Consider the following 18,239-nt stretch of genomic DNA (forward strand, 5'->3'; position numbering starts at 1 on the left):
TTATAAGACCTTGATGAGGCACCATTGAGATTAAAGTCAAAAGTCTTCACAATCTGAAAAAAAATATATGAGATGTTCACATGGAATAAAAATAGGAGGGGCCCTGCCAAAAAAGGAAATAAACAAGGTGATTGCCTTTTTTGCTAAGCATGAGACCAGTCTATCAACATATTTCACTATATCGCCCATACTGCTGCCTTCAGGATCAGCAGTTGCCTGCGCCAATTCACGGCACACAACTTTCATTCCTTCAATAGACTGTTGACAAATTGCAATTCATGAGTAAGATATATACTATAACCTCAACTATTAAAAAATTTAGATTATACGGTCATGTAATCCAGATTACATCCTATATGCAGTGGGTCAAAGTTGACATTCTATCTAAAAGATTGTAGGGTCAATCAACTTAAGGGTACTTGATGCAGACATTAAAAGAAACAAGAAAAGTCTAGGGTAATTTTTTGAAGCAGAATGCACTAATGACGATAGCAATGGAATCCCAAATTAACATTCAAGGTACTCAAAACATAAGAACCCAAAACAAACCTGCTCAGGTGAACCATAAGATATGATGTCCAAAGCTCCATTCCAGTCTGTGGGACCCACACCAGAATATGTTTGATGGATTTGAAGTTTGTCTGCTTCAACTTCAAGATGACCATAACTCTTCCTAGTACACAAAAATTAATTAGAAAGCAAAGAACCGGTGTTTATTAAGAGTATGAAGTGCTCAAGGTGAATTGAGTGATTATGCATATCCTCCTCAGATTGACCAAAATAAATAAAATCAGATGCCCGTTTGATATTGGACAGCCACAGAGCGAGCAACTTTCCCACTTTGATCAGCTAAATCAGACCTGGAGGTCATATCATACAATTACTAAATTACCAAATCACAGAGCTCAGTACAACGATAGCGATTATGAAATAGTTTTATTTCATTTTAGGGGAAAAAATTTCCGTCACCCACAAGCAAACAAATGCTATCCTCATTTTCATTCTCTTCCCCCACACACATTTCACCACCTCATAACTTTTCATCAATCCAAAAGATAAGAGTCATATAAATTAATTTTATTCAATAATTTCTCATATGATTTGAGTCATTTGACATTTACATTTAATTCATTCCAATTTAAGAGGATCACAAAAGCATTACTAACTACTGAAGCATAAGAGCAATGATTCTTTTTATTGTCTACAACCAATTGCTGGGAGAGAGGGAAAAAAATAACCAAACATAAATTATTAGGGAATATTTGCAATGAATATCGATTTTTCCTTCACAAAAAAGTTGTCATTCAAGGTAGAGAATGAAATTACAAAAAAATAAATAAATGTTGCTAACACAAATAGATCATAAATAAGAACATATCAGAAAAATTACAAATGAAGAGATATAATTACCTTAGTTATATATTATAGATTGTGTCCTTTGTTTGATGCTCTAAGTTGGTTTAATTGATTTGAATCGATATTGATGATACTTTATGTTCAATTAGTAAATATTGCATCGCGCGTACTTCTTGGTTGACACATAATGCAAAGGGGAAATAGATGAACACGGAAGAATTTTAAGCCATAGTATTTTTCAAATCAAGAATACCGAGTGGATGAGATGTGTGGTTTTCTGTTTAGCAAGTATTTTTTGTTTTACCAAAGTTCCAACAGATATATTCAAGAATGGTTGACTAAGTTTCATCCAAGAAATCGGGGGAAAAAAAAAAGCATTCAAATACAGTGTAAAGTTAGGAAATCAAAAGAACGTCGCGAGGCATTACATAAATTAAGAATCAATATATTACACAAGCCTCGTTCACTTGTTGACAATCATAATGAGCAAAAGATGTTTACTTTCATAAGAACTGTCACACAAAAATATACCAGTTGACAATGTTTTAGCAATCCAGAAAGAGAACGCATATATCATGAAATCAGCATCACCCTAACCTTCAGGAACGCGTACTATGCTGCTTCAAGTTTCGTCAGCAACGACATTAGACACCATGTTGAGATCTTCTTCTTATGATAACATATCTTACCATAATACAAAAAGAGCGGCCGAGAAATGGAAAAATATCAGGCTCTGATTGCAAACAAATAATCTATGTTCAAAATTTCTTTTAAAAATACAACGTAAATGCTTACTTTGCCAGGGTGAAATAGATTGTGAATGTCGACACACAACATACTTCTACTCTCAACAGAAAGACCAAATCTCAGGGGCAACCGTTTCACCACATTGAACTGTTGAAGGCTAAAAGGAAAGAAGAGTACAATCTCATCCAGCCGGTTTACAAACTCAGTCCTAAACCTCAATCCCTGTCAAATTGACCAAATCAATTCAAAACAAAACTAACTCCTATGACCAACTAAAAACCAAAATAAAAAACGAGTCAGAATTTTTTTTTTAACCTCACTGCTATCAGCAACTCTGGCATCATTAAGAACTCCGAAGAGAGCACTTATCATTTCTTTATTTCCACATTCTGAGACGAATATAATAATCGAATTATGAAAAGAAACATCGTCGCCCTTGTTGTCACTTAGAAAACCATGGTCAAGAAAGGAGAGAATGTTGCTGAAGACAGAAATATGAGCCATTTCAAAGTCATAAAACACGATAACACTTCTCGGCCTAGCTCTCACAACATCAACAAATAATTCTCCAGATTTCCCTTTGCAACTGCACCTAAAACGAATATGCCATATTAAAAAACGAAGGAGATTCTTATTGATGGAAGTCAAGAATCCCAATAAGTAAGAACAACACAAACCTGAGAAATGAATCCGCTTCTGTGCAAAGGGACAATTCAACCTCAATAACTGGGCTGATTGAGCTTGAAGGATCATAACATTTGGAAAGTCCGACGGTGAGGTCTTCTCTCCCTGCATGATGGAGACCTAAAAATAGGAATGAATGAGGGCGCTGAAAATGTTCGTTTGCAGATTCCAATAGAGCTTGAAGTATCCGTGTCGTCTTATTAGATTCCACGAATCTATAATCGTGTTTGGTCTTCTTCTGAATCCTCATTTGTTGAGGGCACTCTTCTTCCCAATCACACAAGTCTAGGTTTTCCTATCCAATCAAGACAAAAACAATTTAAGCATAATTGACATTTACAGTATTACAGATACCAGATTTAAAAGCTTAAAAATATAAAGAAATTAAGAAAACATACAAAAATAAAGAAAGGAAAATACCTGCTTGAAGTCGCAAGCTTCTTTGAGCATCTCAACAGCAATTCTGACCATTAGTTCAGCATTATATGGTACATTATGGGCGTGCATCCCCAGTTTGTGTATCATCATGACATGTCTCTTGTTTCTACAGTGTATCTTTCCCAGGTTCCCTAGATTTTGTCTGAATTTTCCATAAACCTTGTCTTTTAACAAGTGCCCGGTGCTTTCAACACGGAAACTAAGCTGACGAACAGAACCAACCAGCACATCAACATAAACAATGGCCAAGTCCTCTGTACCATCTCCACAATATTTCTGCAGTTGAGGACCTAATTCCTTCTCAAGCCATTCGTTATTGGCATGTCCACCATTCTGAGACAAAGATAACTGACATTTATTTGAAAATGAAAAGAGAGAGAGATAGAAGAGAAGAACGTTAAGTGAAGAGTAACATAAATCCTAGACAATGATCGAGATTCCTTTCATCATTGTTGACACCAAGCAAAGTGTATTAGAATCAATATCATCCAAACCAACTGGCCATAAGTTATCCTCAATGAGAACATGTCTCAGCACACAAGGTTTGCCATTATCCGGCACACCAGTTAGACTAACAACTTGCCCGAAAACACCTTTAAATATTATCAACAGCTCCAAAGATATACCCCACCCGATCTGAAGTCACAGCATAATTGGCAAAACTTGAGGCTTTTCGATGTAGGGAAAATTTCCTGATGGAGGTAGACGAAACACTGTTTTACTTTATTTTAAAGTTGGGTAATAGTTTTAGACCATAGAACTGCAATATGAAAAGTGTATTCTCAAAGATCCCAAACCCTTTTTCTTGTCCCCCAGGCTAAACATGTTCTGATATTCAATACTATCAAATAAATCACTAGGCAGCTAACATGTTAAAACGAATCAAATGGACGATTACAACTTTACCAAGTTTGGTACCCGTTGACCCATTATTGTTTAGGTGTATCACATCAAACACCAAGAATGAAATCTCAGATCATTCCTTCAGGAAGGTCACACTGATGATGTACACAAGGTTGGCACAAATATTTTCTATGCTATGCCTAAAAAAAGTCATTCACCGGAGAAAATTGCTATCAAATGGGAGGCAAGCAATATGGACCCAAATAATCAAGAGCCCAGATCCAATATGTTTATTTGAGTATAGTAAACAGAGGGAATACACATGAAGGTGGGGAAAATATAAAAGAGTGAGGAAGAGAGGAATATGGATTCTGTTATCATATCATATCATTCTGCTACTACTGTCTAGGGAGTAGAGAGAATTTGTACACAGGCAACTCTGGGAACTCTTTGTTTTTTTTATCAAATCCCATAAATTAAACTGTTCACACATAAGGTGAAGCTATCAGCACGGCTCAAAGGTTTGTTGCGTTCCAACTCCAGAAAACATTCCAGAAACCATAGATAACAATTGGTCTTCCAGAAAGCATTCAAGAAATCATGGAACAACAATTGGCCTTCACCACTTCTAAGCGCAAAGTTTTTATTAGATTGTATCACATCAATATCATATCAATACGCAGAATCACTTGCTTCGTAATTTTCGGTCACATGATATAGCACAGAGATATTGTTAAGACTCAAAATTTCAGAAGCACCTCCCCAAGCGATGGAATTCAAAAAGACAAGCAGCTGATTTGGGAGAGGGTGTAACAACCATAGTAATAGCCATATTAATAGAAAATGATGGAGAATTGTAACAGCCATTGTAACATCCATGGTAATGGAGATTAATGGCTAATAAATGGCTGTTAATAGGAGGCCTTTGGCAGCTATGTGAAGCCTATAAATAGGGGATTAAGCTGATGGAAAAGAACACACAAATTCGAGCATATGCACTACCCAAGTTTCTGTCCAAGTCCTGAAATTTTCAGCAGCAGAGAAAACGTCATTCCCATCGCTAAATTGCTTTAAATCCCATCTCCACCGTTCATATTATACCTACACATGTTTTGAATAATATATTTAAAATTTAGCCCAATCCAACGGTTAGATATACGTAAAATGCCTTCACAATAATACGCGGCAGATTCTAGTCGAGAAGGGAGCGACTCCAGTTCGTCGACCAGAAACAGTATCAAATGCCCTTAAAAGCCAATCTTAACCGTTCATAATATTTCTTACATTCTTATGAACGTGCGGACCAAATTTGAGATTGATCCGACGGTTCAATATTCCAAAAATACTTCTGCAAATTGACTAAATTTTGTTGCATACAAATCCGAAAATAAGGTAAGTGGGTTTTTGTTTCTTTAAGCCATCTTTGTTTCAATTCGATGGAAATCATTGAGTCTTGTTTCTATTGGACTTTTTTTGTTAATTTTGATTCTCTAAGCATTATTCTAAGAAACCATCGAAATCTTTGTTTGGGCTTATTCTTGTTTGAAATCACCAAGTATCCGTTTCAAGTTTTGATCGTACACTGTTTGTTTTATGTCCTTTGATTCCGTATATGTTTCGTTCCACATGAATCCTTTGTTATGCTTCATTTTGAAGTACCTTATGATTCGTTATGCATTCCTTTGCTAAGCCTTTGTTCAGATTCATTCTGTTCTTTTCGTTCCAATTGATACCCATGTGATATGTTTGTTATTGATGATTCTGATTTGAATAATGGCGTATTGGGAAAATCTTGTGAGGAAAAAGGCCCCAGAGGGAGCCCGTTTACAGGAAAAGGCCCCAGAGATAGCCCAAAACCAGTAAAAGCCCATGGTCATTATGATAAGATATGAATAAATATATTTTTAAAAGAATGATGTTCTTGTTTTGAAAACTCGATCGTACATTCCTCGTTTCATGTTCTTTGATTTCGTTTCATGTTTCGTTCTGTACGATTCCTCTGTTATGCAATGAGATCTTGAAATGCACTGTTAGGATTCAAATTAAAAAATGGTAAGGAAATTCCGAAAACATGATATGATAAGGCCCTGATGCGGTGGGTTATAATAACCGTTTAAGGCCTCGTCCCCTTAGAGGAGTAACAATTAAGGATTGATCAGTAGCCAGGATTAACGAGATGAATAACAGTGTCATGTATAAGTTATGATTCAGTTATGATATGTCTTGATTCTTTGTTTCGTATTCTGTTTGTCTCCTGTCTTGACTCCTATTGAATTCGTATCATGTATATATATTCGATATTTGTGTGTACGATTGGCCCCCACTTGCTGAGTGTTTTCCAAAACACTCACCCCCTTACTTCCCTCTCCAGATACGGGCGAAGATGAGTTGGAAGATGATGAACAACACGCATTTTGGGGTTGGTGATCAAGTTCAAGATATGGAAATTCAAGAATTTATTTCAGTCTTATTTCTTACAACGTTAATTGCTTCCACACTTGTGTTTTTCACTGTAAAAAACAGTTATGGTTTATGAAATAGACTGGTTTTTGGAAAGATTTGTACTACGAGACTTGTTGTTTCAATGTTAAATTGTTAAACAACACCGATGTCAACTAGGCCCGGTTCCAGGGCGTGACATTTTAGTGGTATCAGAGCCGCCAGGTTCCATAATCCGAATGGGAAGAGCTTCTTGCTGAAAAAAAAATAAATAAATTTCAGTTGTGAAGCAGCCCTAGTTCAGATAGACCAGCTGGGACAATAAACCAGTTGGGAGAGAAAAAATCCGATAAGACAAAATAGCTGGCTGATAGAATAGATTTGTTAAGAGTAATCTTATTCTAGAATGAACTTCAATTTTGTCCTTGAACGATTTATGGGATGTGCAAGTACTCCAATCAAGTTAGCTACAACCCGACACCAGTTAGCGCAAAGAACGTGGATGAAGATCCAATTGAAGTATACATGCCTGAAATGCGACATACTAAGCTTATCACCAAAAGGAAAAATTTTTAAGTCATAGATCTGCCATACAATATCTTGTGTGTTTAGCTAAGGATAAAACCATTTAAGGATGATTCTAGTTAAGAGAAACTCAGTTAAAGGAATTTAGGTTTGAACTATCCAACTGTTGGAAAATATGGTTCAGGATATATGTAGAGAAGAATTCAAATATTAGTGCTTCATCTAATAAGAATTTGGTAAGTAATCCTCATAGACAGAATTAAGAAAAGTTCGGCTAAAAGAAGAATAACGATAAGATGGGTTTTTTTTTTAGGAAACTTGATAGAACCAAGGTAATTAAGTAAATTGGGTTCAATTAGTAGAGATATGACAATAAGAATTTTTTTTATCGAGATTAATTTTATCAAAATTCCTTTTGGGTTTAAATAAGATCGGATATTTTTCCCTCTCAATTAACCTATTAAATTGATTTCTCTTTTCATCTTGCCCAAATGTTTAGACATTGTATTTGTCTATACCATATTTTGTTTACATTTTTCTTTTTGTTTTCTTTCGCCTTCGATTATACATTTTGAGTAACACTTCTATTTTGTCAAGACATCATTCATCTTGATCCAATAAGTCCGTTTGACAATATCTCCCTTTTTAGTTTTCTTGTTTCATTGTACATAAATCATTTCAGTTTTACCTCTGATATTCATATCAAAATTTGCTACTTTCCGACTTGCATTTTCTTTAGAATATATCTCTTTTGATTGTTATTATTTTACCCAACCATGTTATCCTGTCATATGATAAACTTTATATGATTATCAGCCTCACATATTTTCTAATATATATTTTCACTCATAGTCCAGATAACCCAATATTTTTTTTCTTTCCAAATATATCCATCATCCTAATTTTATTGGTTCGATTGTGTTATTTTGGCAATTTGTTTGAGTTACAAATTTTTGTACATCATTATTCAACTAGATTTATCTCCTCGCATTTGATTACGTTACCTGGTCATACCATTTGACGTAGCTAATTAATTTGTTTAACCGATATGGTTAATTTTTCTGATAATTCACCTATCCGAGATTTTTATATTCACTTTCTCGTTTACATGATAAAATCCATAACGCACCTCTATTATCCAAATCATTTTACTTAGTTGCCAAAATCATATTGATTATACTAAGTTAAATTAATTTTCATTTCTTGTCTTTCGTTAAGTTGTTTCAAATATCATAAATCTAGTCAATATTCTTATTGTTCCATGATGGAAAATCTATTCAATTCCCTCCATCAGTATCACTTCTAATATTCAAAAGTTTAGACTAGAATCCAATAATATTTTAAGTAGAGGTTAGGAAACTAGGCTACATATTAGAATTATAGTAGAAATTTTGAGAATGTTTACTCAGACTTAAGTTGGACTCATTTTGGAACGATTATTTATAATACTTGGTCGATAGAAATATTTAATATATGATTTCATATTTATAAAGAATTATTTTGGAGCTAGTATTCATTACATTATAGATAAAATTTAAAGTCATGATTGTAGAAGTTTAAGTTAGTTTGATAATACTGGATTATAGATCGACAAAATAAATGGGTTGATATGAAAAGACGACCGTTGGAGTTTGAAGTAGGCGACAAGGCTTATGTTAAAGTCTCACCCATGAAAGGGGTGATCCGGTTCGAAAAAACTGGGAAGTTAAACCCGAGATATGTTGGACCATTCAAAATTTTGGACAAGGTGGGAACATTGGCATACAGGCTGGCATTATCACCAGATATGTCAAAAATTCACAATGTTTTCCATGTGTCCCAGCTAAAAAAGTACATCCCGGACCCAAGTCATGTCCTTGAAAGTGCACCCCTTATAATCGAAGGGAATCTAAATGAGGAACTTAAGTATGAAGAGGAGCCGATTCAAATTGTGGATACAAAGAACCAAGTACTGAGGAGACGGACCATACCATGCGTTAAAGTGCAGTGGTCTAATCATTTTGAAAGAGAAGCCACATGGGAACTCGAAGATAAGATGCGGAAACAATACCCTTACCTTTTTGAAGAGCAAATCAACTCAAGTTTCGAGGACGAAACTCTCAATAAGGAGGGTGGGATGTGAAGATTCAAAATTTCAGAAGCACCTCCCCAACCGATGGAATTCAAAAAGACAAGCAGCTGATTTGGAAGAGGGTGTAACAACCATAATAATAGCCATATTAATGGAAAATGATGGAGAATTGTAACAGCCATTGTAGCATCCATGGTAATGGAGATTAATGACTATTATGAAAGATAAATGACTGTTAATAGGAGTCCTTTGGCAGCTATGTGAAGCCTATAAATAGGGGATTAAGCTGATGGAAAAGAACACACAAATTCGAGCATATGCACTACCCAAGTTTCTGTCCAAGTCCTGAAATTTTCAGCAGCAGAGCAAACGTCATTCCCATCGCTAAATTGCTTTAAATCCCATCTCCACCGTTCATATTATACCTACACATGTGTTGAATAACATATCCAAATTTTAGCTCAAGCCAACGGTTAGATATACGTAACAGGCCTTCACAATAATACGTGGCAGATTCTTGTCGAGAAGGGAGCGACTCCAGTTCGTCGACCAGAAATGGTATCAAATGACCTTAAAAGCCAATCTTAACCGTTCATAATATTTATTACATCCTTATGAACGTGCGGACCAAATTTGAGGTTGATCCGATGGTTCAATATTCCAAAAATACTTCTGCAAGTTGACTGAATTTTGTTGCATACAAATCCGAAAATAAGGTAAGTGGGTTTTTGTTTCTTTAAGCCATCTTTGTTTCAATTCGATGGAAATCATTGAGTCTTGTTTTTATTGGACTCTTTTTGTTAATTTTGATTCTCTAAGCATTATTCTAAGAAACCATCGAAATCTTTGTTTGGGCTTATTCTTGTTTAAAATCACCAAGTATCCGTTTCAAGTTTTGATCGTACACTGTTTGTTTTATGTCCTTTGATTCCGTATATGTTTCGTTCCACATGAATCCTTTGTTATGCTTCATTTTGAAGTACCTTATGATTCGTTATGCATTCCTTTGCTAAGCCTTTGTTCAAATTCATTATGTTCTTTTCGTTCCAATTGATACCCATGTGATATGTTCGTTTGTGATGATTTTGATTTGAATAATGGCGCATTGGGAAAAGCCTGTGAGGAAAAAGGCCCCAGAGGAAGCCTGTCTACGGAAAAAGGCCCCAGAGGGAGCCCATGCGTGGAAAAAGGCCCCAGAGGGAGCCCGTTTATAGGAAAAGGCCCCAGAGGGAGCCTAAAACCAGTAAAAGCCCATTGTCATTATGATAAGATATGAATAAATATATTTTTAAAAGAATGATGTTCCTGTTTTGAAAACTCGATCGTACATTCCTCGTTTCATGTTCTTTGATTTCGTTTCATGTTTCGTTCTGTACGATTCCTCTGTTATGCAATGAGATCTTGAAATGCATTGTTAGGATTCAAATTAAGAAATGGTAAGAAAATTCCGAAAACATGATATGATAAGGCCCTGATGCGGTGGGTTATAATAACCGTTTAAGGCCTCGTCCCCTTAGAGGAGTAACAATTAGGGACTGATCAGTAGCCATGATTAACGAGATGAATAACAGTGTCATGTATAAGTTATGATTCGGTTATGATATGTCTTGATTCTTTGTTTCGTATTCTGTTTGTCTCTTGTCTTGACTCCTATTGAATTCGTATCATGTATATATATTCGATATTTGTGTGTACGATTGGCCCCCACTTGCTGAGTGTTTCCCAAAACACTCACCCCCTTACTTCCCTCTCCAGATACGGGCGAAGATAAGTTGGAAGATGATGAACAACACGCATTTTGGGGTTGGTGATCAAGTTCAAGATATGGAAATTCAAGAATTTATTTCAGTCTTATTTCTTACTACGTTAATTGCTTCCGCACTTGTGTTTTTCACTGTAAAAAAATAGTTATGATTTATGAAATAGACTGGTTTTTGGAAAGATTTGTACTACGAGGCTTGTTGTTTCAATGTTAAATTGTTAAACAACGCCGATGTCAACTAGGCCCGGTTCCGGGGCGTGACAGATATTTTAATTTAAGCTCAATAAGACCAACAAACAAGAGATAAATTAACACTTCCAAGAGCTCCAAATTATATTCATGAACTATGAAAAACTATTCCTTTCTGATGTAACGAGCTGAAAAAAATTAGTGGCACTAGAACAATTAGTTTAAAGGCCTCAACACAAGCTACGCAAAGCATAAACCTAAACCATGCTGATTGCTGACATAATATGATTTAATCTCTCTACCCACAAACAAGTTATAACTCAAATAATGCAATCAAATTGCTCAAATACCTCAATGTACATGAATAACTGAATAAAAGAGAGATAATCAAGCAAAAGCAAAAAAACATAAAAACATAAAAAAACTACTAAAAATATTATCATCTGCAAGAAAACATGACTTACGAATTAATCTGGCTCGCTATATGTGCCATATAATCTAAACTAGCAGTGCTTATATTAACAAAGACTAAAGAATATAAGACAAGGCAGGGCGTAAGCACTCACGTCAATAAGAGCGATAAAGTCCACATGCAATATGGTTGGAGCTAGATAAACTATAACTTTCTTTCGCATTGGGCTCAATATTTCTGGAATCAATTTCCTCAGCTGTATCCTTGCGATTTCATGATGTTGCAGAGGACCTGGATGCAGCATAACAAGCACCTCGTCTAGATGGTCAAGGAATCCAGAACTGAAATGCATCGATGTCTGCCGAGAAAGAGATTGCAAGTTTTCTTAAAATTGGGTACACAATCCAAGGAAATTTTTCCTCTAACAAGAACCAAAGCAGATCATTTAAAAGTGAAAAATTCAATGCATAATAAATAAAACAAACAGAGAGAGCTTCGTGTTGCCTGTTCCAATAAAAGCTTATAAGAGCATCTAATATGCTCTACCTGCAGCTGCTGATGCCCAGATATAATTTGCTTAACTTTCCAATCGTTATCCAGGCAACGACATTGCTTTAGAAACTCATCAGTCCCCGCATTGGACTTCATGAGTACCAAAACAGCAGTGAGATCGACAAGCATTCCCTCACAGTTCTTGAATATCCCCTCACGCAGAATTGAAACAATCATCTCTAAAACGGAGGGAGAGGCTTTCTCGATATTCGCAAACATGAGGATGCCATATGCCTTCCTCTTTGAGATATCAACGAGCTTCCCAAGCAATGCGTCCCTTCAAAACAACAACACTTCAAACTAGAAAAAAAAAACACAAAAGTAAAGAATAGAACATGAATAGAGTGAGTTCATACTAACCCATAGAGATCATCACGAAAATGTGGCCCGGAGTTTGCATCCTGATAATCAGACATGTCACATAAAGCAAGCATATCTTCGTGATCAAAGAGCTGCTTGGCAAGAGCTCTAGCAAGCTCAGTCCTGCCATGCCCGCTGCGTCCAAGAAGTAGAAATGATCCTAATGGGCATCCAGGAGGTTTTTTCTTTGATATAGTTTCCAAGATAAAGGAGATAATATGATCCAAACCAATCACAGTGGTAACAAAAGGAGTTCTGGCACCTTCAGGGCTAAGATTCAATTGCCTAGAGAGTTGTGAAGGGGAAATTCTGGCTAACGAGCTTGCCAACTAAAACTCAAGAGAGGAAATTCATTAGAAATATTTGAAGCAATCACGAGTGCATCAGAGCATGTGTCATAATAATCATAAACTTAGAGACGACATAGTAACATCTTTAAATTCATGCTTATGGGTGGGGAGAAACTCGATAAAATGAGATGATCGAGAAGGCTAGCCAAACCTCTACGATCATATTCGGACTAACTACCAATTTTTGCCAGTAGTCAACATGAAATGTCCTCCCGCGTTGTTCTATAACGGTTTGAATTCGACTAATATGATCTACCCTTCCATGTTCCTGTGAAGTTAAGGCGACGAGCATATCGTGTAACCGGAACAAGAGGCTAGCCCTTTCATCTATTTCACCTAACGACTTCCTCGAAGCAGGCAACCACTTCTGGACAAACTCCTTCCACTTTTCTTCCAAGGCATTGTATTCTTTCCGCACCTGACAATGAAGAGGTAAATCATGGGATGAATATTATGATTATCCAAACCACAAATACTGAACAGGGAAGGAACTGAAATTGATTCTACATGAGCAAGATAAAAACTTCGTTGGCTGTTAAAATCTCTGTCCAGTTCTTTCAGTTCCACAAATGCGCGATCCAAACAGAATTCATCCTCGTCTAGCATAATCTCTTCAATATCCGAGTCAAGGTTCGTCACCAACTTGAGAGAGGCATGCCTCAGGAGGCCTAGAGCCCCATCAGCCACAGAAAGATATTCTCCATAGACTTCAGCAAGAAAAGAAAAATGGTTAATTATTACAACTTTATTTAAACAGCTAGCAACAACAAAGTAGACAAAGAAAGTAACTTCGCAAGGAAACATGAATTGGTTTGAATTGAGAGTAAAGATAGGTACCGTAGTTTCCGTAAGTTTGCATGGGAACATGACATTTTCTCATTTTCAAAAGAAAAAGGTGAAACACGAAAAAAGATGAGAACAAAACCTTGAAAAATCTTAAGGGCAACAGCGCGGCTATCAGCAGGAACTGTTGGTCCCAGGTGCGGCATCACGAGATAAAAACTATGTAAATTGAAGAATAAATAGACAGCAAGATTTACGTGGAAAACCCCCAAAAATTATTAGGGTAAAAACCACGGGCAAGACCAAAAGATTCCACTATAATATTTGGAGAATTACAACCTCTCTCTGTGTTTCCAAAGAGACACACACTCTCTTAATACAGGAGAAAACCTATCTCACAAATATATATAGAAATACACGGGAGATGAAGAACACTCAAGATTCAGATGAAATGCTTGAGATGGGATGATCCTGAAATGCCGAGGGAAGACACCTATTTATAGTGAGGATTCTCGTCTGAACACGGCATAGTCATGAGAAAGGAAATTCATTGTGAATTTCCTTCACACTTTCCGTCCATTTTCTGCCTACCATATTTGAATATGTAACACATGCATTTAATGCATGTCTCCCATGTGTCTTTTTCCGACATTTCTCCCACTTGGAGATTTGATTGAGAATCAAACACATCTCCACACATCCTTTCAATCTTGCCATTCCCGCTGCTTACGTTTTTGCTAGGCCACTTGAGGATCTACACCACTCAAACTTCTCTGTACTCACTGGCTTGGTCAGAAAATCAGCTATGTTATCCTTTGTATGGATCTTCAGCATGTCCACATTTCCTTCCTCTACTACTTCCCGAACAAAGTGAAATTGAACTCCAATGTGTTTAATCCTGAAATGAAAGGCTGGATTTCTTGCAATGTGCAAGGCACTCTGACTGTCACAAAACAGAGGAATCTTTTCTTGTTTGTGCCCAAACTCCTCCAATAACCTTTTAATCCATATTGCCTCCTTGCAAGCTTGAGTAGCTGCCATGTATTCTGCCTCCATTGTAGATAACGCCACAACTGTTTGCAGTTTTGAAACCCAGCTGACTGCACCTCCTGCAACTGTAAACACATAACCAGTAGTAGATTTTCTTTTATCTGGATCACCTGCGTAGTCTGAATCCACATAGCCCCTGAGTGTAAAATCTGATCCTCCAAAACATAATGCAGCATTCGAGGTACCCTTAATGTATCTAAGGATCCTTTTAACTGTGCTCCAATGCTCTTGTCCAGGATTCGCCATATACCGACTGACTGCTCCCACTGCTTGTGCAATGTCTGGTCTTGTACAAATCATGGCGAACATTAAACTTCCCACTGCTGATGCAACAGCTAGTTCCGCCTCTTTGTGTGTTTCCCCCAACAATACATACAGATTTGCATCAACCTTTTCCGCCTTCATAACCACAAGCGCGCCTTTCACAATCTTCATGATCCCTTTCTCGATACGGGTTTTGCACCCAATATCATCCAATTGCTCCAAAGACAAAAGATTTTTTGTCAGGCCCTTCACATGTCGTACCTCCTGTATGGTGCGAATAGTACCATCAAACATTTTGATTTTAATGGTACCGACCCCAGCGATTTCCAAGGCATGATCATTTCCCATGAATACAGATCCTCCCGAGACTGGTTCATACTGGTCGAACCATTCTCTCCTTGACGTCATATGTCATGTCGCTCCTGAATCCATAATCCATGTATCACAAAATTTGTGTCTGCCTTCCGCAACTGTTGCTGCTTCGCTGAATAATATTTCACCACCGCTTGAAGTACTGGCCACATTTCCTTGAGATCCCTTATCGATGCTCTTCGTACACTCTCTCTTGAAGTGCCCTTTACCGCCACATTTAAAGCAGTAAATATTCTTCTTCTTACTTCTTGACTTGGATCTACCATATCTGTGGCTCCCACTGGAGTCACGCTCCGTCAATCTTCCTCTCGTCATCGATAAAGCCTCTGCTTGCTTCGATGTTGCCAACCTATCTTCCTTGTTCCTTCGACGACTCTCTTCTCCAAGAACCGCAGTTAAGACGTCGTCAAAATTTAAATTATCCGAAAGAACATTGTTGGTAACATTGATGATGAGCTGATCGTATGAATCTGGTAGACTATGAAGTAGAAGCTCTGCACGTTCTTTTTCTTCTATTTTATGCCCCATAGATGTGAGCCGAGAAAATAGAGTATTCAGTGTATTGATATGATCGGTCATCGATGAGGATTCCGCCATCCGAAGAGTATAAAGCTTTCTCTTTAGGAAAATCTTGTTGTGTAGTGACTTGACCTCGTACAATTTTGTCAGAGTATCCCAAATAACTTTTGCGCTTTTTATTTCAGAGATACTTGACAAAACTTCATCCGCTATAGCCAAGTGCAAATTGGCAACAGCATTGTGATTCATCTCATTCCACTTTTGATCGTCCGTGACGTCCGCCGGCCTATCTCCAATAGCTGCCAAGCAACGCTCTTTTGTTAGAATTGCTTGCACCTTCAATTTCCACAGCAAAAAATTGCTCCCATTGAACTTTTCTATCTCGTATTTTGCCGTCATCTTGACTACAAGAATCCTGCCTTATAAAATCTTCAAAAAATCTTTTCTGATGTGGAAGATCAGTCAAAGCTACAACCACAGAGCACACTCAGAATTTTAAGAAATTTTATGCCAAGGCTCTGATACCACTTGTTGGTCCCAGGTGCGGCATCACGAGATAGAAAATATGTAAATTGAAGAAAAAATAGACAGCAAGATTTACGTGGAAAACCCCCAAAAATTATTAGGGTAAAAACCACGAACAAGACCAAAAGATTCCACTATAATATTTGGAGAATTACAATCTCTCTCTGTGTTTCCAAAGAGACACACACTCTCTTAATACAGGAGAAAACCTATCTCACAAATATATATAGAAATACACGGGAGATGAAGAACACTCAAGATTCAGATGAAATGCTTGAGATGGGATGATCCTGAAATGCCGAGGAAAGACACCTATTTATAGTGAGGATTCTCGTCTGAATACGACATAGTCATGAGAAAGGAAATTCATTGTGAATTTCCTTCACACTTTTCGTTCATTTTCTGCCTACCATATTTGAATATGTAACGCATGCATTTAATGCATGTCTCCCATGTGGCTTTTGCCGACAGGAACCTGAACTCCAAAAGATACCTCCAATTGGTCTACAGCATCATTAAAGGCGAGCGAGTCCATTGCAGAAAATGGATTCGATTGTGCGTCGTCTGGTTGCATGGATTTCTGGGATTTGGTGGTACGTGTAATTTGGAGAGTTTGCAGTGATGGGGAATTTCTTTTTCTTTGTTTTTTTTTTTAAATGGCTATAAATGTAATAATTTCAAAAAGACATTGTATTAGGGAAGGCAACGGGGTGGGCTGCGCCTTGCTGGGTTTGGCTAAACTCTAGACCCGTCTCACTTTTTTTATCCCTGTTTTGCGAATTCGACGGGTTCAATTCGGCTGATGGATCCGCGCAAAAATTAAATATTTTTAAATGTATTAAATTAAAAAGTTTAAAAATTATCAAAAATCATTAAATTTAATTTCAATTATATATCGATAATATTTAAGACCAAAAAAATATTCTCACTTAAAATTTATCAAATTGTAATTAATTAATAAATATTAGCAAAAAATATTATAATTATATATTTTTATACTAAATATATCATAATAAAATAAATTCATTTCAATGCAATAATATTATACACTCAAATTATGAATAAAATATTAATTATTTAGTATAAAAATATAAATATATATTATTAATATTACATATATATATATATACATGTATAATTTAAATTTATATACATATATATTATGGCGGGCGGGTGTCCGGGCGGGTTTGGCCAAACTCGAGACCCGTCCCGGACCCTCTTGTGGACTCGTTAGGCGAGTTTGATGCAGGGTCGGGTTTAGATCCGACTCATTGTCATCTCTAATTGTATACTATTGGGTGAGACGGTTGGGATTTGAGATAATTAAATAAAATCTTAGCAAAAAATAGAAAGATTTCACGAGATTTCATCACATTTCATATAATAGGAAAAATAACTTTTTTTTTCCAAAACTAATTAAAATATCATTTTTTAAAAAAACATTTAATTCACATATATTTTATCATAAAATTGAAAAAAAATATATTTTAAAAATCATTTAAAAATATTTATAAATTTAATAAATTATGTAAATTAATACCTTTTTAATATGGATCTCGATTATTTTTTTAATACTAAAAAATTAATTTATTATTATTCAGTGACTTTATAAACAATAAAAATTAAATATAATAAATAATGAAAAATTGATTCAAAATAACCAGATAAATAATAAATGTTTGATTTGATAGATTACATTCCAAATAAGAGGATAAGTTATCATTTTGTTTTGTTACTAATTAGAAAAATATGAATAATATTATTTATTAAGGGTGATATTATAATTTTTAATTTGATGATTTGATGAGGTAAGATGAATAATTGATAATAATATAACCAAGTAAATATGAGATTGAATAAGATAAATTATCAATAGATCAATAATGTGTAACTTGAAATAGTGCCTTAAATTATTAGTAAGCGACACAAAAACTGTACAACTCAATGTATATCAAATATGTTCTATACTATATTATAATAGATAAGACTTTACACTAA

At 36.0% G+C, this 18,239-nt stretch overlaps 2 protein-coding genes across 4 annotated transcripts; one reads left to right on the plus strand and one right to left on the minus strand.

Moving 5' to 3' along the window:
- Positions 1 to 248: 248 nt before the first annotated feature.
- Positions 249 to 4,600, minus strand: LOC140866332 (uncharacterized). Of its 3 annotated transcripts, XR_012144855.1 has the most exons (8): positions 4,132 to 4,600; positions 3,208 to 3,558; positions 2,781 to 3,082; positions 2,419 to 2,695; positions 2,152 to 2,325; positions 1,954 to 2,040; positions 550 to 673; positions 249 to 258 (listed from the first exon to the last, which is right to left on the minus strand). XR_012144855.1 is itself a non-coding variant. In XM_073271304.1 (7 exons), exons 1-6 carry the CDS (start codon positions 4,153 to 4,155, stop codon positions 1,969 to 1,971), a joined length of 1,194 nt encoding a protein of 397 aa, XP_073127405.1. In that variant the 5' UTR covers positions 4,156 to 4,600; the 3' UTR covers positions 562 to 860; positions 1,954 to 1,968. The 3 variants fall into 3 exon arrangements, 2 of the variants coding, with proteins under 2 accessions (XP_073127405.1, XP_073127404.1); XM_073271304.1 differs by lacking the exon at positions 249 to 258 and having other exon boundaries at positions 562 to 860; positions 2,419 to 2,689; XM_073271303.1 differs by lacking the exon at positions 249 to 258 and having other exon boundaries at positions 562 to 860.
- A 4,041-nt stretch (positions 4,601 to 8,641) lies between these two features.
- Positions 8,642 to 9,154, plus strand: LOC140862055 (uncharacterized). Its single transcript, XM_073265059.1, has one exon. The coding sequence runs from the start codon at positions 8,642 to 8,644 to the stop codon at positions 9,152 to 9,154; it is 513 nt and encodes a 170-aa protein (XP_073121160.1).
- Positions 9,155 to 18,239: the final 9,085 nt, after the last annotated feature.

The sequence above is a fragment of the Henckelia pumila genome, chromosome 4 (assembly GCF_033568475.1).
Source record: "Henckelia pumila isolate YLH828 chromosome 4, ASM3356847v2, whole genome shotgun sequence".
Lineage (NCBI taxonomy): Eukaryota > Viridiplantae > Streptophyta > Magnoliopsida > Lamiales > Gesneriaceae > Henckelia > Henckelia pumila.